Source organism: Sinocyclocheilus grahami, unplaced genomic scaffold, assembly GCF_001515645.1.
Source record: "Sinocyclocheilus grahami isolate Dianchi unplaced genomic scaffold, SAMN03320097.WGS_v1.1 scaffold1390.1, whole genome shotgun sequence".
NCBI lineage: Eukaryota > Metazoa > Chordata > Actinopteri > Cypriniformes > Cyprinidae > Sinocyclocheilus > Sinocyclocheilus grahami.
Genome location: NW_015506569.1, coordinates 82,802 through 109,307, shown reverse-complemented (window position 1 = coordinate 109,307; position 26,506 = coordinate 82,802). Strand labels below are relative to the sequence as shown.

The 26,506-nt window shown below is 42.6% G+C and overlaps 1 protein-coding gene across 5 annotated transcripts; it reads left to right on the top strand.

Annotated features, from left to right (window-relative positions):
• Nucleotides 1-9,029: 9,029 nt before the first annotated feature.
• On the top strand, nt 9,030-26,505 carry tcf20 (transcription factor 20). 5 transcript variants are annotated; one of them, XM_016256038.1, is made up of 7 exons: nt 9,030-10,189; nt 16,555-24,391; nt 24,515-24,608; nt 24,732-24,781; nt 25,437-25,471; nt 25,760-25,849; nt 25,932-26,505. In XM_016256038.1, exons 2-6 carry the CDS (start codon nt 17,465-17,467, stop codon nt 25,830-25,832), a joined length of 7,179 nt encoding a protein of 2,392 aa, XP_016111524.1. In that variant the 5' UTR covers nt 9,030-10,189; nt 16,555-17,464; the 3' UTR covers nt 25,833-25,849; nt 25,932-26,505. The 5 variants fall into 5 exon arrangements, with proteins under 5 accessions (XP_016111524.1, XP_016111525.1, XP_016111523.1 ...); XM_016256037.1 differs by having other exon boundaries at nt 9,031-10,189; nt 25,929-26,505; XM_016256041.1 differs by lacking the exon at nt 25,437-25,471 and having other exon boundaries at nt 9,031-10,189.
• The last annotated feature ends 1 nt before the right edge of the window (nt 26,506 follows it).

Sequence of the window (26,506 nt, the reverse complement as noted above, 5' to 3'; positions counted from 1 at the left end):
AGATAAAAACAAAACTAAATGACAAAAACATAAAATATGCAAAATTTTGCAAAAGCATTATAACATTATTATAATATTTTATAATAATATTTTAAGCGATAGTTTGCTTTTTAAATTCATGTTTATTACTTAATTCTGATCGTTTACTGCCTCCTAACCGGCTTCATTTTAAGGATTTACCTTTATTTGTTTAACTGCAGTGCAACAGAGCTGAGCAGTGCTGTCGTGGACATGTTTAGTTTACTTAGTTTCTCTTAAATTGTGTTTAGACGTCTGGTCGCCTGCTGGAGAAGGTTTCCAGCTTCTCTCTCTCTCACACACACACACACACACACACAGATCTCCAGCATCCATCACAGAGTGTGTTGTATGATCTGAAGCAGGGCTTTTAACCCTTTCTAAGGATGGACTGACTTTGTAAAGCTGATTAGTAAGCTGCTAGAGTGTCATGTTTTTAATTGTACTGCTATCGTGAGGTCCTGTCCTCGCTTTAGGTCTACTGCAGAATAACCTTTCATCTCCTCTTGTATTGTTTCTGCAGTTACAGTAACTCTAACCATGTCTTTAAACTTATTTCCTTTTAGAGCATTATTATTATTATTATTATTATAGCAACGCGTTTTAGGGTGTTTTCTTCTCGTATGTTGAAGCCGGCGGTGTTCCCATCATAGCACAGTAATCTATGTTTGAGTTTTCCTAAAAACGTATATAGTTTAGATTCAAACACACACACACACACACACACAGAGTTCCCTACGACCCCCATGCTTATAGCTTGAGCTCTATATGCTTGAAAATCACATTTTCTTGTGTTCAAAGAGAAATACGCCTATTACGCATAGCTGTAGTTATAATTTTTCTAGTGTATTCGCAATATATAAGCAACTTTTAATGTTCTGTTGACTACTATATTCTCATTATTCTAAGGTAAGTATAGCTGGTTTGAAGTATTCTACAGGTAAGAAACACCCTGTTGTTATTCACATCGCTACGGTACAAACTCCATCTGTTATTTTCTCCACACAATCGATGAATTTGTCGCTCATCAGGGGTGATAAAGGCGTGCATAAGACACTGACTTCTATGTTAAATACTCTTGTTGCTATGGCACTGCCATGGTGCTACAATGCTGTTCCCATGGTAACTGCAGTGCAAGAGGATGCGGGCTGAATGAGTGAATTGTTTCACTATGGAATAAGAACTACATCCACTTTGATATGTTACTGAAGTTTTTACGTCATTTACATCTCTGAAATGATTCTCAAGTTAAAACATGTACAGATTGTGTATATAATAATGAGAGAATTCCTCCTTTTGTATGACAATATGAACACAAACCTCTATGAGACTTTAATAGTGAGCGAGTGTTTTGATGATGATGATGGATCAGAATTCTTTCACATGCTGAATAAAGCAAATTAAAATCAACTCTTTAGTCTGTCTGCCTGCTGCTCATCTTGCTTTGCGTCCTTGTATTCAGCGCTAGTGTTTGCTCATCCTATATACTGTACTTCTATTCACTGTACTACGCTGTCACATAATCTGCTGCACTACAAGTGCACACATTTTCTGTATGCATGGAATACCTTAAACGTGTGTCGCATACAAATGATGCTTGGTATCCCGTGATGAAATGTTCAGCTTCATTTTAGTATACAGTAGGTTAAGAAAAAATTATTGTACATTTAAGCACGGACAAGAAATTGAGACTGTTAAAGTTCCTCATCAATAACAGCTTTCTTTTTGCAGGCACTCAGCTGACTGAATGCAGCAGTTTCTGTCTAGTATGTGGAATATAGTATTGACAGTGCGAACAGTGTGATACGTTTTCTAGTATTAGTGTTTTCTGTCGTGCAGTGAGACGTTAAACTACATATGAAAAGCCTGGAAGAACCGCTCAGCTCAACTGTAATCCATTATTCCTCACACATCCGCTTTCCTTTTATTCATTGCTTACTCGCATAGGAGAAAGAGGCATATGAAATATTGATAGACAGAGAGAGAGAGAGACAGGCAGAGGAGGGAGGGGCATGGAAAGACTTCCAGACAATAAAAGAGCAGAGAGAGAGAGACAGGCTGATACCGTGCAGCAGTACAGATGACAGGAGTGTCGCTTGTTCTTGTTGATTGTGCTGCCGTTTAGTGAACCTGCTGCACCTCCCCCTCTCAACACCCCCACAGTCCCACAATCCTTTGTGAAGCTGCTGCTCACTCTTATTAAAGGTTGCCTAGATTTTGTTGTAGAAATAGAGCAAAAACAGGCAATAGGGTGTCTAAAACGCAGTCTCTTAATTAACTTCTTGTTTATTGAACAGTTGTAAAAAATCTATATATAATCATGCAGATTTTTGGAGGAAAAAATGTCACTCTTCGTGTGATGGATTCACTATACTAAATGATATAAATATATACTTTTTCTGCCCCTACATCTTCAGTTTTTTTGTGATCGTGCATTTTAACAGACTGAATCAGGCAGTGAAAGAACGCACTCTAAATGCACGCGCGCACTAGTCTAATCTACTAGACTTCACGGCGCTCTGTAGGAGTGTTTGGTTTGGTTTTTGGCAAAATACTGATAATGTCAAATCACACATCGTTAAAACTAGGGTTGGGCGATGTCTACAAATTTGGCATCGGACGATGTCTACAATGAAGCATCGCGATGGACGATGACATCGGCGGGGGAGGGGGGGGGGGGGGGTGATGTGTAAGAGGATAATCATCTGAAGCTCCACCCACTCCAGTGACTCACACCAACAAGGATTCCTGAACAATTATACAGTGAGACGCACCAGACTGCAGTCCCACACACGCTAATAACACACAAAATTACCACTCCAGCACCACACACGCTAATAACACACAAAATTACCACTGCAGTCGAATGAGTTTGGTTCATGCTTTATAGGGATGGGCTTATCGATCCTGAAGTCATTGATATATCGATACTGATGCAAGTATCGAAAGTATCGATATTCAAATAAAAAAATATCGATACGAAGGTGTTTTATTTACCAGTAATTCTGTTTAACAAAAATAAATTAAGGCGTACAATATGCACTGAATTGGATGAATAACCTATGTTAGTGAATAATTGTGTAGAATAGAACTATTTTCCTGCTCATCTGAACACATGCAAGACAAAACCAATCAATCACAGAGAGCGTTCACTCCCAAAAGTATCATAGGAAAGCATTGATGCTTTTGTGAACGGCAGCCCAGAACAATGCTTATCAGAGGACAGAAAAAACATGTTTGAGTTGTTTCACAATAAATAAACTGAAATTGTAGCCTACATAGTTTGTGCAATTACATTTATTTAAATTGAACGTTAAAAGTTCATATTGATCATGTTCTATTCTGTAATGTTAGTATAAATCATACACTGTAAGAATAAAAAGGTTGCATTTTATGCATGCAACAGCCTGTCACTGGCAGTCCCTTATGAAAATGAACCATGGTTTTACTAAAGTGACTGTAGTTCAACTATAGTATTTGTAGATTTCCATGGTTACCACTGCAGTAAACAGTTTAAGTCAAGTCACCTTTATTTATATAGCGCCTAACAATACAGATTGTGACAAAGCAACTTTACAGTGTCAAAATAGGAAAATATCGTGTCAATAAAGCAAAATGACAATAGTAAAAACTAAATTTTCAGTTAAAGGCAGTTCATCACTGAAGTTCAAGTTCACGTTTATTTAAAAAGCACATTTAAAAACAACAAATGTTATACCAAAGTGTTGTATAATTTATAAACAATTAAATAATATCAAAAGCAACAAAAAAATAAAAAAAGATACAAATAAAAGCATGCAAAATAAACCATAAATAACTTTATAACCCAACATTCTCAGGCAACACCACAGGCTTAAGAGAATAAATTAGTCTTCAATCTAGATTTAAAAGAGTCCAACGTGGGCGAGGATCTCACGGCAACTGGAAGTGCATTCCACTGTTTAGGAGCTGCAACTGCAAAAGCTCGGTCACCCTTAGTCTTTAAAGGCGACTGGGGAACAGAAAGAAGCAGTGATGATTCTTGAATTCAGTGATGTCATCATCCAGCTCAGCTCAGTTTAAATAATATCTTTGCAATCAAGTCAACGACATCACTGGAAATGAAGCGTCCCCAACTAAGCAAGCCAGAGGCGACAGCGGCAAGGAACCAAAACTCCATCGGTGACAGAATGGAGAAAAAACCTTGGGAGAAACCAGGCTCAGTCGGGGGGCCAGTTCTCCTCTGACCAGACCAAACCAGCAGTTCAATTCCAGGCTGCAGCAAAGTCACATTGTGCAGAGGACTCGTCTGGCTCCTGTGGTCTTGTCCCGGTGGCGAAATTTAAATAGCAAGATTTTAAAATCTATAGGATGTTTAATAGGGAGCCAGTGCAGTGTTGACAGAACCGGGCTAATATGGTCATACTTCCTGGTTCTAGTAAGAACTCTAGCTGCTGCATTCTGGACCAGCTGGAGTTTGTTTATTAAGCGTGCAGAACAACCACCCAATAAAGCATTACAATAATCTAACCTTGAGGTCATGAACGCATGAATTAACATTTCTGCATTTGACATTGAGAGCATAGTCCTGCATGTCACCGATGGAGTTTTGGTTCCTCTGGCTTGCTTAGTTGGGGACAGTTAATTTCCAGCGATATCGTTGACTTGATTGCACAGATACACAGATACTGAACTGAGCTGGATGATGACATCACTGAATTCAATGATGAACTGCCTTTAACTGAAAAATTAGTGTTTACTATTGTCATTTTGCATTAATGACTGTAACAAAGTTCGTAGTTCGGGAAGAAGGAGGCGGGAACCAGCAAACATTTAAAGACTTTAATAAAATAAACAAACACAAAATGAAAGTAAAGTGGCAGCCCCTCGCGGACGACTGCCGCACACGAAACACAAAATAAAATCCAGGCCTGGTCCTCTCTCGTCCAACACTGTCGTAGCTCCTCCTTTTATCCTTCCGGAGCTCCTCCATGGGACTCGAGACCGGTGAGTGGTGCAGGTGTCGTGCATTAGCATTTAGCCGTTCCCACGGCTCTCGGCCCCGCCCCACTCGTGACATACCCCCATCGCCCCTGGCAGGCCGGGGGGTATCCACAAAACGTGACATACCCCCTCCCCCCTCTGGGGGAGCCGATCACAGCGGCTGTGGCGTACCTGGGGGTAAGGACAGACAGACGAGGCTCCTCCTCTCCCTCACAGACGGCAGCCGTCCCTCCACAGCCCAGGCGGCCAGCAGCTAGTTCGTCTCCCCCCCCCCCGGCAACTCACTCACATTTTTTAGATGGAAAAATGCAGTTTTACAAATGCTAGAAACATGGCTTTCTAAGGAAAGATTGCTATCAAATAGCACACCTAGGGGCAAACACAATCAGTCCCGGATAGGCTGCCTACACTGGCCCAAGGTAGTACCCACATAGGCAACCTCTATATGGGTTCTGAATGGGGAAACACATATGGGGCCCTCTTGGCCAAACCATACTGGCTCGACATGGGCAAACACAATCATTCCCATATAAGCTGCCTACACTGGACCAAGGTAGTACCCACATAGGCTACCTCTATATGAGTTCTGAATGGGGAAACATGTACGCGGCCCACTTTGCCAAACACACACAAGGAATTTGACTTGACGACAGGAGCTTCCAGTGCAGAAGAAAGTACAAACGTAGTGCAGACATACATGATAGTGTAGACATAAATAGGAATAGCACAGTAGGGATGTAATATAAAACTGATATTAAAAAAAATAAAAAATTTGAATAATGTACTATATACAGAAATAGAAGTATAGGAAAAAATGTAATTGTTTAGATAAAGGTAATTGTATAGCATATCAGGTAACACAACATTCTTCAGTCAAACCAACGTAAAGTTATGTTTTGTGTCCATAATTTATGTGAGTGAGAGGTTAATCGCGATTAGCGTCAGCACGCTGGCTAGTAGTTATGTATTTCAGTGATCTGTGTGTTTGTATTAATGTCAGCTAGTTTAAAACTCAAACTCGTGAGAAGGGGCCAACATGGAACCCGTGGACAAACCCACTTACAACCCATATTTCAGCCCATGTAGTAACCTTGTAGTACCCACATAAAAAATAAAGCTGGGGCCAAGATGGGTCTTGCGCATGTTGCCCAGTTGGGGCCCACCTGTTGTCAAGTACAATCCCACATGAAATCCATGTGGGCAATTGACATTGGGCCATTATGGAATCCGCGGACAATCCCATTTTGGGCCCACTTTTTCAGCCCATGTCAAACCCACATGGGCCCCACACACAAATGTTGGCTGGGTATAAGTACGATTTGAACCATGCTAATGCACTTCCATTAATGCCAACAAAGTTTTCTAGTCTATGCAAAAGAATGTTGTGGTCAATAGTGTCGAACGCAGCGCTTCAACATTTTTCCCATTTTTCTCTAAGAAGGAATATAATTGTGAGGATACTACCTTTTCTAGTATCTTGGACAGAAAAGGGAGATTCGAGATCGGTCTGTAATTAACTAGTTCTTTGGGGTCAAGTTGTGATTTTTTGATGAGAGGCTTAATAACAGCCAGTTTGAAGGTTTTGGGGACATATCCTAATGACAATGATGAATTAATAATAGTCAGAAGAGGATCTATGACTTCTGGAAGCACCTCTTTTAGGAGCTGAGATGGAATAGGGTCTAACATACATGTTGTTGGTTTAGATGATTTAACATGTTTATAAAATTCTTCCTCTCCTATAGTAGAGAATGAGTGGAATTGTTCCTCTGAGAAATACTGAAAATATTATTATAAATTGTAGCAACACCTCCCCCGTTCACCTTTTGGACACGGCTCATGTTTATAACATTTAACAATGCGCAAACAATCCTAATGCTTCTCCACTGGCTCTGTACACGGGTCAGTCGCATTAGAGAAATTTCACTGGAAAATACGCACAGCTCACACTCAAGTTACCCTCAAACCAAGCAGATTTCTGTTCATTAACGCAGCGAATTTACATGACCAGCTTCAACCCATTGCGAAATCTGTTACCAATCACCTGGATTCCTGTTGAAATGACTGGATTTCGCTCACGAAAATTTGCAGAGCAATAGTAAATGTGACTGCACCTTTATACTGACATTAATGCAGTTTTATGATTTCAAACACTGTACAAACCTGATGACTGCACCAATGTTACATAATAAATATGTTTGAGTTCACAGATGTATTTTGAGCCAAGTGTCCACTCAGCGAGTGAAGTAATTCATCTCGAGATGTAAATGAGTGAATGAGGATGCTGATGGAGGCCTGAAGTGAGCAGTTGCCATGGCAACACCCTATCGCATCTCCGGCTCTGTGTGATCGTGAGGCTCTTTGTGTTTCAGAGGGCAATCAAACGCACACAACGCGCTGAAGACACCAGATGAACCTGTGAAACGCTCTCCAGCCTCCGCTCAGATGCCAATACTAGTCCCCTCCAGGCATGGTAATGGAGTTGCTAGGCGACAAGTGCATGCCATACACGAGTAAGAACTGTACGACACTGACCTCTGCAGGACGATCAGAAAACTGCAGGACTCACACTCACTGTACAGCAGCATTTCACACATGATTTACACTGTCTCTCTCTCTCTCTGTGTGTGTGTGTGTGTGTGTGAGAGAGTGTGTGTGTGGGTGTGTGTGTGTGAGAGAGAGAGAGAGTGTGTGTGTGTGAGAGAGAGAGAGTGTGTGTGTGTGTGTGAGAGAGAGAGAGAGAGTGTGTGTGGGTGTGTGTGTGGCAACATGGACACAGTCATTTGAACTGCAAGGTGCAAGAATTTCCTAAAGGATGAGAGTAAATAATATCTCATACACATTACGAACTATAAGAAACTGTAAAATGTGAGACACTTATTTCCCGTGATTATTATAGAAGGATCATATAAGACTAATGTAGACTCTGTATGCAACAAGCCTTAATCAAGCTTACATCTGTGAGGGATGCCTGGTTGATATTTTATAGAGCTTATATTAATATGTAGGTATTCTTACTCGTTAACAGCTGTCTTGTACAAATCTTGCGAGCAGATCAATGAAGAGAAACCTAAGTGAAACTGATCTGTGTTCAAACGTGTGCAGATATGAATGAATCAGCAGAGTGTCTCAGCAGCAGAGTCTGAAGCGTGTCTGTGAGCTCGTGTGGCGACAGCAGCAGCTACAACAGGGCAGACCAGCATAACCCTTGGCCAATCACAAGTCATTCTTACTGAATTATCCACAAACCTCAAAGAATAAAGTTTATTAACACATGTGAAAAGCTGTATTCGTTCATATACTGAGTTTCTGTCGGCCATAAACAGCTCAGCTGACTGAATCGGGCCTGCTCAGCCTCTTTTGGTCACACTTGGTATCTTTTTCCCAATAGCTTCTACCCAGTGGGCGATTGATTCGAGGTTCAAGACGGTGTTGAAAAGACATCAAATTCACATAAAAATTAACATCAGGAGACAAGTCAAATATGCGAATCGAACTGACGTAAAAACTTGACATGACGTTGATTTGATGTAAACTGGAGGTCAAGCATATTGGCCTACATATACTTTCAGCCAGTTTGAGCGTGAGATAACTTTCTATACGGTGTGGGAGCCGCTGGCTTCGGTTGCTTCACTGCGTGCTGAATCAGTGCACTCAACTGCATGCACTATACAGGGATTAGAGGAGAGCGCTTCCAGACACACCCCATCACTCATTCCATCCATAATAGCTGAACAGGGACTCTGTAATTGTCTTCTTGCATTATTGGCAAACTATTCTCTGTAAAGCTGACACAATCAGTTTGTATAAAGCACTATAGAGCTCTTATAGACTCTTTGGTATTTGAGTTAAAAACACGTCTTAATGCTGGATGTGTTTCAGCTTGTGTCTTCTCCAGATGTTCACTGATGGACTGGAGTGCTGTGGATTATTGTGATGTTTTTATCAGCTCTCATTCTGACGGCACCCATTCACTTGCAGTGAGACACTGATGCAGTGCTGTATTTCTCCAAACCTGATGAAGACACACACTCATCCTGATGGTGAGCACATTTGCAGCATTTGTTTTTCTTAGCAAACAGGTATTTAATGGGGTGTGGGCAGAATAAGTCACATGTTTGTCATGTCAAGCATTCATTGGCTATGGGCTATTCGAACAGTTTTCAGCTACAGAAAATGACAAACACGCATTCGTATCCCCATCAAGACCAGAGTACAGTGGATATAGAAGAAGACTAAGAACAATAAATACATCACATCTATGTCACCTGCAGAAGTTTTAGCGTTCAGAGAGAATGAACGCCACGAGCTCAGCTTTGCTAGCGCTGCATCTACAGGACGCTTCTCTTCTCTTCCACACACGCCTCGTTCCGGTGACTGTATCGCTCAACAAATGCAGCATTTTACAATCACACCATGAAACAAATATAACACACAACAACAATCCCATGTCAAGATGGAGGCCAGACAAAGCCTTGGCGCGTGCGATGCTGGTTTAACTTCGAACTGAACAGGTACAGACGCTGAAGCAAGTCTGGCTGGAACAAGCACTGATGGAGAGCTATTGGTGTCTGGAAACTGTGGCCTAATGATCCGGCTGTGATTCAGTTGCTGTGGCAACCGTGATGGGAATAGCGCGGGTTATTGTGGAGCTGGGGGTGGGGAGCATGTGACGCCAGCTCTTATCAGACGAAGCCAATCAGAGCGGCCCATCCATCGCCCTCAATTAGCCAGCGTTCGTTAGGACCTCAGCACACTAGCGCAAGTATGCGACATGCACACTACAGAACAGCAGCCCACACGCGTCTCTATGTTCTCGTCCAGATCCTTGAAAGCAGATCGATCAGCCAGTGAGGGCGGGATCCCCGCTCGCCTGTAGAGATGACTGCGAGCGTCAGCGGAGTGCGTGCGTCGCGGCGTCGCGTCTGACGCGTGTGCGTGATGGATGCGGTGCGCGCGTGAGGGGGGCGGGAGCGCCTGGACCGCTCGAGCGCCTCTGCCTCGTTTTCTGACGCGAGAAAGACAAAAGAAGAAACCCGGCAGAAGGGGAACGCGTTCGTGCTCGCGGAATATCAAGGCCCGCTCGGTTCCGTGAGGCGGCTGTGCGCGGCGCGAGAGCCGCGGGTCGGTGCAGGCGGAGCGGCGGAGCGCGGGACTCGAGCCCGGGGACATCGGACGGGCCTGTCCGGTAAAAACATCACATTATCAGACGTTTGTGTTGGTTTGAACGTGACGCTCTTGTCCGTTTCCAGCGTGGACACGAGTGCGTGTGTGCGTGGTTTCTCCTCAGAGTCGTGTTTATGTGTCGCGTTCAGAAGCGAGCGCGTTGTAGCTGTGTTTCTGCGAACCTGAGCCATGCTAAAGGCTAAAGCTAATGTGCAGAGCTGTGCTGTGCTGGGTTCTAGATGGTTCGAGTCAGTATCGTGTCGGAGCTCCAGCAGTGTTGTCTCATGAACAGCACAGTATCACTGCGAGCAGCTCCTCCTCATCCTCCTCATCCTCCTCCTCATCGTCGTTATTTCAGGTTGCAGTAATGATGCTGAACCTGAGGAGCATCTTCAGCTGAAGTACACACGCCTGTGAGCACCATCTCTAGCGGCTAGCGGATCAGACACAGCACTGGTCTGACTGGAAGACAGCAGCCATACACTCTCTGCTATTGTGCCAGAGACAGCAGACACGTGTCCACATGACTAATGATGCCATTAGAGCGCCCGGGACCCTCATTAAAGCCTGGGCTAATTAAACACCCAGACCAGATGCCACACTTTCAGACCGCACACCCAGAGTCTGTAGACTCCTGCGTTAGTCGCTGCAACACTCTGTTTTATAGTGTTATATATATATGTATGTATATGATTCGGTCAGCATGGTTTGTCACGGGAGGTTTTCTTCCCTACAGTGAGAGCATGCAGCGACTCTAGTTAAACGCAGGCTTCGGTCTGTGCCAGAGTAGTCTGAATAACCGAGTCAATACTGAAGGTTAAAACTGATGGATTTTTTTAGGCTATACAACTGCTTAAATTACACTTAATGAAGTTTTTATGATAAAAGTTGCAATTACATAATGTCTACTTCAATTAGTTTTTTTTTTTAAATATAAACATTTAAATGGTGGCTGTCAAAAACTTGATGGGTTTATTCAAACATAAATTAAACATTGAAGAACAGTAAACATTATAATGAAAGTTATATGGTGCATATATTCTGCAGAATGCCCCTCTACGGTTTATTTTTCTATCTGACTGAGTTTATGGTCACCGAATGTGTTTTTCTGAGGTAAATGTGGCGTGGCATTGTTTTCAAGCCGTTATATTGAGATCTTTGCGCGGCTGAAACACTGATCGAGAGATTACACGAGACGGGAGACGGATTGTAAAGTCGTACTCTTTCTTTTAACTTACCTTCAGATGTTTAGTCATGTTTATTTTGTGCTATAACTAGTAATAAAGCGGAGGAGATGATCAGTTCAGCGATTACTCCACATTAAACAGCGCCAAAACGGCATTTATTGTTTAAATACTGCAATACATTGGACAGAATTTGAAATCTGAGACCGTTTCATATTAAAAGCACCAACGCACAAAGCTTATTGTGATATATTGGATGGGAGGTGCCCTTCAGTGTTATGTCCATTAACTGAAAACAGGCTGGACTAATCGATTCTTGGGATTTAAGAATCGATATCGTTCCGTAACAATGAGAATCGATTATAATCGAGATATTGATATTTTTTACCCAGCCCTAATACATAGTGATCAGGGAATGTCAATAAACCCCACCGTAACAGTCGTACATCTTTAGGGAACTATGGAATCCATTTTAGTTTTCCCAAATTATGTTTTATATATATATATTCCCCCCCCCCCCCCAAATTCTGTGTTTTTGGTTTAATTTGTAGTCATTAAAAACCATGTCTAATCAGTTGAGTTCTTAAAAGATATTAAAACTGATAATTTATTATCATTTTAACAGTAATAGAACACAAAATTGAGAAATTAATGCAAAATCATAAGACTTCATAGGGCCTGAAGACTTATGATTTTGCATTAATTTCTCAATTTTGTGATTTCTGTTGTATTTGTGTTTTGTGATTTAATACAGTTTTATCATCAAAATATTGTAATTGATATAAAACAGTAGTACAGTGTGAAAAGACTCGCAGTGACTGAGCTACACTGTGAACCGCTGTTCGTCTCCAAAGCTACATTCACCAGTGTTTAAAACATTAGCTCTTATGAATATGTGCACGATTAATCAGATGCGATTGTCATGCGCATTTTGTCAGTAAAGCCGGTTCTGTGATCAGCAGGAAATCATCATCACGTGCTTTCAGATAGAGCAGCATTTACTACACATAGCCGTAGTTCACTGACAAGCTACGCAAACAAATCGCAGACGATTTAATCGCACGATTCTGAAATTGAAGAAATCGTTGGCGATAATGACAGCTGCTTGCGTAGCTTCTCAGTGAACTACGGCTCTGTGAAGTAAATGCTGCTCCATCTGAAAGCAGGTGAAAATACCACATTTAATAACATTTTACTCCAAACTCACTTCATAACATCAGTCGAATGTTTGAAATAAATCCCGAATAAGGCACGCAACATATTTCATAGTATTTAAGCAGTGATAAAGGCATTGCATTATTATATACTTTATTTTAACGACAATTATAATAAGAACTCCGATAAACCGTATATATTGCCGTAGTCTGTGTTTATTAGTCACGTTAAATCAATGAAAGCAGTTGAATCTTCTGTTTATTCAGCTGCAGCGATAGCCATTTTCTGGGTTTCTTCTGCGAGGCGTATTTGGAGTTTCAGCGCGAGAGCGCCCTCTGGCCCTCGGGTGGAGATTTACTGCTGATCACAGAACCGTGCTTCACTGAAAGATATGCACGACAATCAGCTTCTGCCGAATCGCGATCTCGATTCCATTTCGATTGATCGTGCAGCCCTAATTGCCGCGGTTCTGATTGACTTGGCTTCTTGGGAAATAAGCTTCAACGCTTCATCATAACATGCGCAGAAGAGTTTTGAGTCTGAATGATGGCAACCGTGTGTTTGACAACAATACAGACACTCCACAGTCTGCACACTGCATACTGCATTCATTACACGATTTACAATATATCATTTAATAAGTGCTCTCGGGAGCAGAACTGTGACTGTTCAATGTTTATTCATTGAGAGCTGATGAAAATAATCCAGATTACATGCGTGAAGTGTTCGTGAATCTGAATCCAGCAGGTAAACATCTGTGTGATTATTACGTTTACGCCATTAACTGAACTGTTGTGCCATTCTGCTCTGAAACATTAAAGCTATTTTTAAAATGCATGTTTTCACAAATTTGCTAGACTGCTGGTTGCATGTCATTCGTCACACTCTGTGCTCTTCGTAGATATTAAATATTAAGAAAAGTCAAATTAACATTTCATGCCCATTCATGTATTTATTTGCCAAGTAGCAATATACAGCATCAGAATTTTATTTCTTGCACTGTGTTTAAAGCTTGGTTTCAAGAAATACTCTGAAACCTGCAGTGTGTTATTGTGCAGTGGACTCTGGTATGATTTAATGAAGATCCATCTGATGTCAGGAACACTCATTTAATCTAGGGCTGGGCGATACGGCCAAAAAAAATGATCACAATAAAATTGTTCATATGAGTCGATATCGATAATTATCACAGTACATTTCAAGTCTTTATTTCTTTCAGTTTAAAGGCAGATTTTTGCTCCTAAGTGAAAGTCGTATAAACCAGACCGTTAATTGTGGATTTAAACGACTCTTTATGGTCAGAACATGACAAACGCTTCACGTCATTTTTCCTTAACAAAATAAATATCTTAATAGAAAACTAAATTTCTTAGTTTCTGTATGTTGTAATGAGTGATATTGTTTCAAATCATGACACAGGTTTGTGATGTGTGTCTTCAGCACAGTTTGCAGTGTATGCTCCAGTATTCATAATAGTACATTTTCTGTCTCTTAGAAATGCACGTTTGACAGTAGCTTGAGTTGACAGTAGTAGCAGCTTTAGTAGTTAGGAAATTTACGTTCATTATCAAAAACCGTAACATCTGCAAACATTGCAACGATCTCATTTTTATATGGGGAAATTTAATTATTCTGACTGTTTGAGGTTTATTAAAGGAGTAGTTCACTTCCGGAATAAAAATCTCCAGATAATAATTTACTCTCCCCCGTGTCATCTGAGATGTTCATGTCTTTCTGTCTTTAGTCGCAAAGAAATGAAGGTTTTTGAGGAAAACGTTCCAGGATTTTTCTCCATATAATGGACTTCAATGGGGACCAACGGACTGAATATCCAGATTGCAGTTTCAGTGCAGCTTCAAAGAGCTCGACACGATCCCAGCCATCAGTCGTTTTCTTTAAAAAAAAAATTATATACTTTTTAACCACAAATTCACGTCTTGCCCTAGCTCCGCAATATGCATATTATGTAGTCACGTTGGAAAGGTTGCATGCGGTCAGCTCTTCAGCTGTGTGCTCCGGTTCAGAAAGGAAGAGTAGGGCGAAAAACTCCATCTCATTTTCTCCAACTCTATAATCGTCCATCATCGTTGATTTACCTCTTTTGTAAAGGGTGTTTGACTTTCTTTGCTCGTTCGCTTTGTAAACACTGGGTCGGTGCTTCCACTTGCTTCACGTGTGACCTTTCCAACGCGATTACGTCATGTGTGAAGTCCAGCTAGTGCAAGAAATTTTGTGATCGGATCGGTTCTGAAAAAATGGTATCGGTGCAACCCTAATCCAGGGCTTTATAATTAGCAGTATTTTAGTGTGCTTTCACACCTGCCCCGTTGTTTGGGAACCTGGCGTGTTTCTCCCCTTGGCTCGGTTCGTTTGAGCTTATGTGAACACGGCAATCGCGCTCGGATCTGCGCCAAAACAATCGGTCCGAGATCGCCTGAACGAGATGGTCTCGGCTCGATTGGAAACGAACTCTGGAGCGGTTCGGTTGTAGTGAGAAAGCAATCCGATCTAACGGACCAACGAACCAGGCTATATCACAATGTATAATGGGTAATTACGTAAGTTCCGTGAAAAGCATTAGCTTTGTTGTTTTGCTAATACCTCAAAATGAACCTGTGAATGTCTGTGGGTGAGCACGTCTTCGCCATTCAAAATCAAAGCGCACTTTTTCATTTTATAATGCCGTCTTATTGCTCTTTTTCCTAGTAGGTGCATTTTAAAAACGTTTTCCCCTATGAATGCTGGACTCCTGCTCAAAATGATAAATTAATATAACGACAGCTACAAAAAACAACAACAATAAGCCCACAAAGCTGTTGTTGTTCCATTCTGACGGATGAAATGCATGACAGCTCAGTGGAATCCCGGAAAATAAACCGTGGAACTTTGACCAATGAGAGAACAGTTTACTCGCGCGTGACTTGTATTAACAAATTTGGTCCATTTAGAAACATTGCTGTGTGAAAGCGAACTGCACCAAGAATAAAAAGCAACATTGTAATCATTTTAATCCCTGTTTCGGAACAAAGCAATCAATCTACAGGTGTGAAGACACCTTTAAAATCTATAGGATGTTTAATAGGGAGCCAGTGCAATGTTGACAGAACCGGGCTAATATGCTCATACTTCCTGGTTCTAGTAAGAATAAAGACTTCTCTTTCCATTCTTCTTTGATTTTTATGATTTCATCATTGTCGTAGCGTTCATGATCAAATGCATCACTGTATAGGTGCCGTTATTTGCAGTCCAATGCATGCACCTAGACTGTGCTGGTTGATGTTTGGAGAGACATCAATATAATACTGTAGAAGATTATTTCTTCACATGAACACAAAGACTTTTAGAAAAATAATCCGTAGAGTCCATATAATGCAAGTGTAACAGATCCCTGAAGTTGACACTTCAAAAAACTTGGCAAAAATATCAACATGATGGTAATCCATACAACCAGAGTTGATGAATCGGTGTCTTCTGAAGCAAAACGATGTGTGTGTGTGAGAAAAATACCAATACCCATCTATGACTTTTGGCTGGAAGTTAGGATTATATTTCAAAATGTTTCTAATAGTAGTATATACACACTCCCATTGTTTAACTTCAGAAGACTTTGATTCATCACCTGGGGTCGTATGGATTACCATCGTGTTGGTGTTGTGTGGTTTTTGATGCGTCCACTTTGGGGATCCCATACACTTGCATTATATTGACTCAAGTCAGATGGATTATTTTTCTAAAAATCTTAATTTGTGTTCATCTGAAGAAAATCAGTCATATACATCTGGGACAGCATGAGTGTGAGTAAGTGATGAGAGAATTGTCATTTTTGGGTGGAGTATCCCCTTAACATCTCTGAAAATAAGATTTAGGATTTCATGGCCGTTTAAATGTTTGGATGTAATTGTAGACTGACTACAGACAAATTGACTCCAGACGGAGTGTACTTGGGTTGTTATTTGGTTGTTTAAAATAGGAATGTAACACTAAAGCAGAGTTCTCAGTTAATATGTAGTAATATATAATATAAACTGTGTTTTCTCTCTGTTTTCAGAACATCTTCCTGTTTCCAGAGAGAGAAAGATATATTGAGAGGATTAAAAGAGCAACTGGATGGCATGTCACTGACCATGGAAAACCTGAAGCTAGGACCAGCTACACTGAAAAATACCCTACTGTAATGGGCAAGGATTGGACATTCAAAGAAAACATCAAATTTGCTGGACTGAATAACTAACATGGGAATAGACAAATGTTTGGATACAGCTGGAAAACATTTGTTGGCAAAGATCTTAATGAAACATGCTTGAGCACGTGCCGAAAATCCTTGTTACACAGGAAATATGAAAAAAAAATCATGATCTTGAAGTATTGATCTTTCTCAAGCTATTTACAGGGTCAGTGAATACATGTGCCAACTGGAGAACGATTTTTTTTGTTTGTCTGTTGCAAACCTGTTACTGAACTGTTATAATTCTACTGCATGGCTGCTATCCACATCCGTTCGCACAGTTACCAAATGGCAAGGATTTGTTTCACACTACAGTATCAAGATATTGACATTCTCCTAATGAAACTTACTTGAGTTGCTATTTTGGTGGAGTATTTTTACCTCTTGGCTAATAGACATTTTGTGATAACACTAAACCTATATTCATCATCTTTTTCCAGAGATCCTTGGATCTAGTGCCAAACCACGTAGTGGCATTTGTGACACCGTTTCTGTGAATGAATGTGCAGCTGCTGCATTGCCCATCTTCACATTGTTTTTACTTTTTAACTTGAGCAGCAAATTGAATCTCCTGGTTTTCTAAATCTCAGTTACGACATTGGCTGGGGCCTTCTACATTGCTGTTACAGATGTGTTTTTAGATTTCTAATACTAAGCATTCCAGTTTGCCATTTGGGTCCTTTTGATAAGAAAGGTAGCTAATAACAGCTTTTGAAAAACTGTAAACACAAAAATGCAGAACTTTCCCAACAGTCCAGTCCCTCTTCATCCGGGGTTTAGCCGGGGAGGAAGTGTTGTCAGTTCCCCATATCAACCCCACCCTTCGGACCTTCAGATATCTCCCAGAAACTCAGAGGACTATGCGACCATGCAGCAAGCTCACCCTACCCTGCAGAGCCATGGGCTGCACCTGCGGAGCCAACAGCATCTTCTACATGCTCCTCCTATACAAGGCTATGGATCCAGAAGATCAACTGGAGAGATGACGCAGGGAAACACTCACAGTGGAGGAGGAGGAAACTCTTACCGTAAGGACAGTGTGGATTATTATTTTTCTGTGAGTGGACGAGAAAGAAGCAGAAGAGGCGGAGCATCGTATGGCGTGGGATTTAGATACACAAACATGGATGGACATGCGCCTCATCAGTACCAACACTTATCTGGTTCAGGGTCATCCTCTGGAATGATTTCTCCCTACTCTATGGATTATGGCTCCAGCAGTGCATCTGCAGTTGGAGGTAGTAATTCCAGTGGCGCTGGTTCATTTTCTCCTTCCCAGCAATACAGTCTGGCTCATACTGCTTCAGTACAATCAGGTGCTCAAATGCAGCAACGGCAACATGGTCAGAAATATCCCTCACATCAAGGATTGCACCAAGGTCAGCATCACCGGACCTTGCATTACCCGCTTTCTGGAAACAGAATACCCCCTCAATTTGGACACTATGCCCCCCTTAATGCAACTTCAGGCTCTACTGGAATATATAACTCTCCACCGCAAAGATACGACGTGAGCAGCAGCAGCAGCACGGATGCCAAAATGAATAACTCTCCTACTCAGTCTAATCCAAATACTCAAACAAGTTCATCTGCTTCAAACAGCTGTGAGAATATGGGACAAAACTACTCATCGGCGGCTCATCCACCATATTCGCCACAATCTCAGTCCCTTAACAAGCATGCCCCCCATTCCCAGTGTACCTCTCAGCACAGCACTGGAGCAGGTTATGACCCCTCCCTCAAAATGCAGCACCAAGGACACTTGCACACCAAACTGCCCCATTCCTCTGTGTCCTCCAGCCCTGCTCTGCCTTCACACCCCTCTCAAGACCTTGCCAAATCTCCTATGCACTCCCAAAGTCAACAGGCTCACATTCATCAGAACTTCAGTCCCATATCTAATCCCTCTCCTGCTCCATCTGCCGTACAGTCTCCAAGCTGCAGCTCTTCTTCGTCTCCACTAATGGGGAGTTTTGAAGGAAACAATGCCACTACTTATCTGCAGCCATCATCACACCCCTCTGTTTCAAATGCTCGCAGCAGCCAAAGCCATGGACGTCTACTGCAGGCCGTACCTCAGCTGAGCCCGACTCCCAATTCAAATAGCAGCATCAGTAGTTGTGGTAGCGGTGTAGGAACTAAATCGGCTGTTTTGAACCACAGTGCAGGGATCGGTCATGCTGCCGTGAGTCAGAACCGAATGGGACTAAGTCTTCAGGGTGGTCCAGGGGAAGATGTCTCCCTGTACCCTCATGACAAACTCTTGCAGGACCCTGGTCTAAATAGTCTCAATGCTCTGACCTCTCAAGTGGAGAATCTACCTAATACAGTGCAGCACATGCTTCTAACAGACACTGTGCTGCCCCTGAAGAAAAGCAGAGACAGTGCACATCATCTTCAGATGCAGCAAGGATCTCAGTCTTTATCAGGCAACCAGAACAAATCTGGAAATTCCAGCACCAGTGGTCAGACCTCAGTGAATGAAGAGAGTTCCGAGATGCTGGAAACAAAAGGGCATCAACAAGTAGAACATAAGAAAATTAGGCAGGCAAGTGGAACAAGCAACGAATCTGAGCCACAAAGCTACCCATCATCACAGAGCCAGATGCCGTCGGAAGCGAGTCAACAAGTATTGGATCTCCAGGTCAACACTGGAGTCATTTCAACAGCTTCAAAACAACCATTCACTAGAGAGTCTCAATCAAAGACGCCAGAAACCCTGACTCCCTCCTCCTCTTCACCACCATCAGTTCATCCTTCTGCAGAACCCAGCCCAAAACAACCAGTATATCCCCCTGCTCCACCATCTCCTATTCACTCAGCACATCCAAACTGTGTGGCAGAAAAAGACCTTTGTAATGATGATGATAGTGGAATGAAGGGACGACAGATCAAAATGATAAAAGATGAAGAATGTGAAGTTGAAAATGCAGGTGCTTCCTGTTATAGGGAAAATTCAGAGAACAGACGGTCAGTCCCTCCCACAAAGGATGAAGCAGAGACAGATGCACAGCAATTTGAAAATCTGAGTAAAAATGTGAATGTATCAGAGAAACATAATGTTGGGGGTGTTGGGGTTATTGTCTCTGCTCGATCTGAAGTGAATACTGAATCAAGCAAGCACACAGGAGCCAGATCTCCACATTATGGTGTTTCTCATTACTCAAATAAACATAGCAATCCCGAGGACCAACGTGATGTGAATGTCTTAAGAGAGACTAGAAATCACAATGGAGAAGGGGAGATGTGCATGGAAACATATGTGTCACAATATATTTCCCCTAAACAAGAATTTGGCCAAAGCTCTCAACCCTCAATTCAGTCTCACCCAGTGTCATTTAAATACAGTAATCCTGAGGGACATTATAATGCTGCAAAGAGCAAAGGAAAGTTAGGACTAGGGAGTGGTATGGGCACAAATAGATGTCAGAATTATCATCAACTGCAAGCCAACTATGGGTCTATTGGCAGGAAGGAGATTGGTGTTTTTGCTATGGAAGGGGGGAGGGCTATCGTCTCAAGAAGTCAAGAAAGCAGTTCTCAGTTTCAGCAATCGTTTCCAAGTCTTTTGCAAGAAGTCCTCCAGGGTCATCACTTGGATAGACGCTATGGGCATCCTGACCAGACATCTAGTGTTCACCAACAACCTCAAGATACATACCAGCACCGTTATCAAACTAGACTACCTTACAGTATGATTGAAAATTTGAGTCCACATGCAATGGGCTCTCAAACACTTATGAGTGGACTTAATGTCAAGTTCAATCAGATGGCCTCTGGAAAACCACCAAATTCAAGTCAAAATCAGGGATCGGATAATGATATTGTTTTAGGCCCTCCTCATCCCTCTTGGGATTCTGAGGCACATAAGCCCAATGTGACTCATGGGATCTCTTTAGAAAAAGGCAAAACCAGTCTGTCTCCCAGCCAGTCCTCCCACATGCAGCAATCATTAGATCTCACAACAGGAGCCCCCTCAAAGCACATTAACTTGGCTGACTATTCTTTGCAGCACAGAAAACCATCCAGATATGGTACCTCTCCTTCTGCTGTGGAACAATTGCTTTTACAGGAAGCTGAGCCATTGGCATGTGGTGTAGGTCCTATCAATCGCACTCAATCTCAGACATCCTCATCCACAGGACGCCGCTCAGTAATCTGTGATGTGTCCCCTTCTCGACGAACAACACCAGAAAGAGAGAGAGGACATTCTGGTACCTCTGGACCCTCTGTCATTCAGCAGCCATTTTCTTCATCTGGATCAAATGAACAAGAATGTTGCAAGGAAGAATCAAAATCAAAGAAAGCACAAGACAAGGAGGACTCATCAAAGACAGAAACTGCAGGTCAGAAAACAGATGGTTACTGCAGCACCCCACCGAGTAAGGAATCTAATAAGCCTCTTCATCCCCCTGTAGATGTTGATTCCGATATAGAAAAGACCAGCAGTGCAAAAGGCAACAGAGAAGCCACTAGTAACCTGCCATATCTTTTGCAAATGTCCTCAAATCCCTTGTCCTCGCCACCAAGGCACCAGTCTTTCTCGCAGGCTGTTGACGGTTTCAGAGTATATGGTTTCAGTGACACCATGGATGGACCAAAAATGATCTCCCATCCTACACCTCATAAACCATTCCACACAGTATCAGCATATTCTAAAACTGCACCTTCTACTAACAAGTTACAAATGTTTCCACAGAGTTTACCTCCTCACGTGAGACCCGACTGGACTCCTGACAGACAAAGGCTAAGAGGTATGGACAGGCACGTTCCTCAGAGACTTTCTGAACAGAAGTGTAAATCCGAACCTTCAAGTGATATTTTGCCTAGTCAGCATCACCTATCCCGACAGCACTCTTATCCCGGTTCACACTTTGACATGAAAATGTGGGACATTTATCCTGAAAGAGAGGGAGCTGGACAACCCACTACAGTCCCTCATGAGCATGTAGGTTCTCAGCCAGTCACTAATGCTGGCCCCAAACTTGAAGAAGAGGACATTTCAGATAAGAGTGCGGAAAACACGTCCAAATCCTTCCACTCATTGGCTCCAGTTGCTGCTGTTAGCCCTGCTGGGCACACTGGTAAGACTGCCCAAGGGATTCAGCAGGGGCAGAGAGCAACCAAAACTGGAGCATCGGCTGAAACCAACCCTTTAATCATGAGAAGGAGAGTTAGATCTTTTATTTCTCCTATTCCAGCTAAGAGGCAGCATCAGGATGTTCCAGGTCAGCGACCAGGATCAGCGTATCACTCCCCACTATCTCAGTCCCACTCTGATTCGAGACTTGGAACCAACAATTGCTCTGGCAGTACTGATGCTCAGCCAAAACTGCCATCTCCTAAAACACAGCATTCTATACCCAGCGCTAATTCACCTTCTCAGTCCAAAGCAAAGTTTATTCCCCCAAGAAAGGGTCATGGTCTAAAACTTGAGGCGATTGTGCGAAAAATTACTCCCGGTGTGAAAAAAAATGACTTAAACAATAGTCGAGTGGGATCTGACTTCTCAGAAGTATCTCATTACACTTCTGACATACCAGACCCTGAGGGTGGTACATCATTTTCTGGTGTTCCTCAAGGAGAGGAGGCATGTTTATCTTACCTTGATGATTCTCATACTTTAGATGATCTTATGCCATACAGAGCAGTTGAAGATGCATTCTCGTGTGATTCTCAGACTCTCAAACCAGGTACAACAGCTTCTAGCACTAGTGCCCTCAGGAGTTTGCCAAAAGATTTTGACTTTGGATTAGGTGCTGCTGGATCTTCAGGATCATTGGGTGAAAATGTTAAGGATGATTTTACTTTGTTAGGACCCCTTCCACCAGCTCCTCCATTACCTTGTCCTGTACAGGGATCCCCTCCATCTTCTTCTGCATTGTCTGACATACAGCAGTTCACAAACACTTATCAACAGTTGGAAACACGACGAGGTGAGCAGTCGGCTGCTAACCTGCTGAGGCAGAAACTTCAAGAGACTGGCATGGGCTTTGATGATTACCCAGGTGGGGATTACTATGGGACAACCACTGGCCATAGTCAGAGCCCTGGGCACCACCTTCTGTCTTCTCTCAGGTTGACCAGTTCAGAGCCTAAAACATCAGAAAACAGTGTCCCCAAAGGTTATTTTCCATCAGGTAAAAAAAAAGGTCGCCCAGTAGGCAGTGTGAATAAGCAAAAACGTGCCCAAGCACAAATTCAGAATGCAGCAACAAGCATACCTGCGGATTCTCTTCCCTCACCCACAGCTGAAGCTCAGTCTGTCCCAATCCCAGACACTGCAAGTGAAGTGCCCCAAGTATCAACACCACCTGACCAGAAGCCCTGTCCATCTTTGACACCTCCTGCTAAAATCCAGGTGGTGAAAGTGGATGTAGAGAGCGAGGAGACCCAGCCGGAGTCAGATGTGACGCCTGCTAGAGATAGACAGAAAAAGGGGAAAGAGGGCCATGAGACTCCTGGCAATCAGAGAAGGAGAAGAAGAGGGATGGCTTCCAATAAGAAGCTGGACACTCAGGCGAGCAGTAGGGGAAATATCAGCCCATGTGGAATATTCTCAGAAGCCAGGAATAATGTTTTTGCTCCTTACATACATGTGGAGAAAAATATAACAGAGATTGGGGCTGTCTGTACAATAATTAATGCAGAGGATGAAAAATCAAAAGGTGGAGGCAAAACTGGTCACTTAGGGGTTGATGGCCCGTTAAATACCCCTGTGTCATCTCAACTTTTGGGAAAAGAAAATGAAAATGAAAGAACAAAAGAAAACTGGGTTTCAGAGCCTGTTGATTCTGCCTTGCAGTCAGGGAAGACACTTCCTACGTCTGGATATGTCCTTAGTGGGCCTGTGATATCAGAGACTGGACACACTGGTCGCCTCCTATGCTGCCTTTGCCAGAAATGGGCCAACTACAAACATCTCGGGGATCTCTATGGTCCTTTTTACCCAGCTGAGTATGCAGCCAAGCTCCCTAAGAATCAACCTCAAGTGCGACAAACCTTGTCTTACCATGGGGCAGCTACAACAGGTTTCAGTATGACATCCATTCCAATAGAAACGACTCCCCAGGATACGAGATTACAGGACCCTCAGAATGTCAAGTCATCTACAGATAGCGATTGCACAGTAAGTCGGGCAACAAACCCAACGTCCCCAGCCACCACCATTGGCACTGTCTCTCCCAGCATGGGTGAAGAAATGCTTTTCCAGAATGCTAAGACGAGCAGCTCCACCTCAAAGGTAACGGCTCACACCTGGGATTCGACTGCAGAACTGACAAGCGGGCTGGGCACATCAAAATCTCAAGAACTGGATGGTGAACTTGTACTAGAGCAGTTGCAGGTCGAAAATACACAGCAAAGGCCCCAGCACAGAAAACTGACATCCCATCCACGCTTCAAAAGAAGACATAAGTCCAGTGAGGATTTACCTCGAACGGTCCCTATCAACAGCAAAGCCTCCCTGCCCTTCCAGCCCCCGCCACCCAGCCTGGACTCTCTGGGCACCATGTCCCAACTGGCCCAGCTCCCACTCGTGCCTCTGGACCCCGAGGAGCTGTGGGTGCACGAGGGCTGCATCGTTTGGACCAGTGGCGTATACCTGGTCAATGGGAGACTGTATGGCCTTCAGGAGGCACTAGATGGTGCTAGAGATACAGTAAGTGGAAAGCGCTGCAGTTTGTTGGCTTGCCGTATTGTGTGAAAATATGTGACTTGTGTCAAGTATACAGAAATTGTTGTTTATTTTATTTGTAATATTTCTGACATTTCCACTCCTCAGAGCTGCTCTCATTGTGAGATGGTAGGTTCCACACTTGGCTGCTACAGTAAAGGCTGCACACTAAGGTTCCACTACCTTTGTGCCATAGAAGCAGGTGAGATGTGGCATCACCTTGGCCTGCACTTGTTTTATTAAAGCAAAATCCACATGAGTCTTTGTGATCAAATGAGTGGCTGACGTTCAGTGCTAAATCTTTCGGTTTTTAACCTCAATCTAGATTGCTCTCTAAATGAAGACAACTTTTCTCTGAGGTGTCCAAAGCACAAGGTAAGAGAACAAGACTTCACATCTAATATGGAAATGTTAAGAAGCACCAAGATGGATATTTGGAAGACAGTTTTATTTTTCACAGAGCCTAAAGGTATATCATAGTTGCTATGAGACAGTAGCACTAGAAAAACTAGTCCAGGTACTGACACACACGATCCTGATGAGAAGTGTCCATCCTCTTGCTTCTTCTGCTGGTGTGTATCTTCTTGTTTGTGTGTTTTGTGATAGTTCTTAATGAGTCCCTGTTTGTCCTCAGCAGTTTGCCTGCACACTGTTCTTCAGAAAAACCCTGCACATTCTTTGGTTTTCCACATTTGAAATCTTCCCACCAGTGACTATGATTTTGAGATTCATCTGTTCACACTGAGGGACTCGAACACAACTATTACAAAAGGAGCAAACATTCGCTGATGCTAAGGAAGGGAACACATTAAACGAACCCCTTCCCACTTGAGTTTAAAATAATTAGAGGCCTCGGTGTGACTTTTAAAAAAATTCATTTGAACGTTGTTGGTTTTTTTAAGATAGCAGCACATTCGTATTCCCATGGCGACACATTCAGCTTGTCATCAAGCGTGATGCACTCACAATGCTGCTGTATGATGTAATGGTTTTCATTTTTTTCTTTTTATTCAAAAAACTTATTTACTAGAGTAAAATCTCTCACGTTCCAGTGTTCAAATATGCGTAAGTAAATATTTTTTAATTATTTTATATTGATCAGATTTTTAGTTAAATGCTAAGTTCTGACGGGCTGTGGGCGCAGCAGTGTTTGCTTACAGTCAGAGCCAGATTTACATGAAAGTGTCTTCTATAGTTTTCTAAAGCTTTATAGTTTAAACTCTTTAAAGTTCTACAGTGTTTGACAGGTCAGGTTCTGTTATTATGGCCTCTTCCATAGGCATGAGTGGGAGCGTCGATGTTTTCTGCTAGTTCTCGTGTGCGGTCGTGTTCATATGCGTTCTGTTTCAACAGAGCAACAGAATTGCCAAGCCTGGAGCGGCGTATCTGGAGCAGTCAGAGAGAGGATGAACATACACTCGACTAATCCCGCACAGATCAGACGTGAGTGCGCTCTTTCTGCAGAGTCTGATGCTGCTGTTTGAGTTCTGTAATGAAAAGCCTGTGCTGTGCTTCGCTCCAGCAGAGAGATCGCGCCTGACTGTGAGGTTCCAGATGGGGTTTCCATGGTTACCCGTGGATGCATTATGGAATGTAAAGCTCAAAGACTTTCTCTAAAGAACACTAATGACTCAGAAAACTGCTATGAAAGAGGTTTTCCGTTTATCACCCGTTCTGCGGGGAAAATGCGTCATCGCCACAAAAGGAGGAAAGGATCGGAGCGGAAGACCTTCCTCGAAGATGAAGAAACGCTAACTGCCTTTCGAAACATGGATTCAGTTCACAGAGGTTTTGCAGTGTTTGACTTTTGAGTCCGCCGTTGTCATCTGTTATCTTTGTTAATTCATTCTAGTACGAACTGTGTCGTGGAGTCCGCATTGGGAACAAGAGAACTGAATGAGAGAAGGGGACCATGTGGAAAGAAAAATAGCGCGAGGCAGTGTATTTACACCAGTTATATGTAGTATTTTATCATAACTCATATTATCATTATTTTAAACATCACTATTGCTTTAATCAGTATTTTACCCTTAGAGTGAGACAGAATTCTGAGCGTTTGATGCATTGTCCGTATCACTAATCTGACGGAGAGAGAGAGTG

What these genes read in the sequence shown, in the direction of transcription:
- tcf20 (XM_016256038.1), top strand. Translation starts at nt 17,465, where the DNA reads ATGCAGAACTTTCCCAACAGTCCAGTCCCTCTTCATCCGGGGTTTAGC. An exon ending in TGAGGTGTCCAAAGCACAAG is followed by an intron (nt 24,782 to 25,436) that starts GTAAGAGAACAA and finishes CTTATTTACTAG; the next exon opens with AGTAAAATCTCTCACGTTCC. An exon ending in GTTCCAGTGTTCAAATATGC is followed by an intron (nt 25,472 to 25,759) that starts GTAAGTAAATAT and finishes CTGTTTCAACAG; the next exon opens with AGCAACAGAATTGCCAAGCC.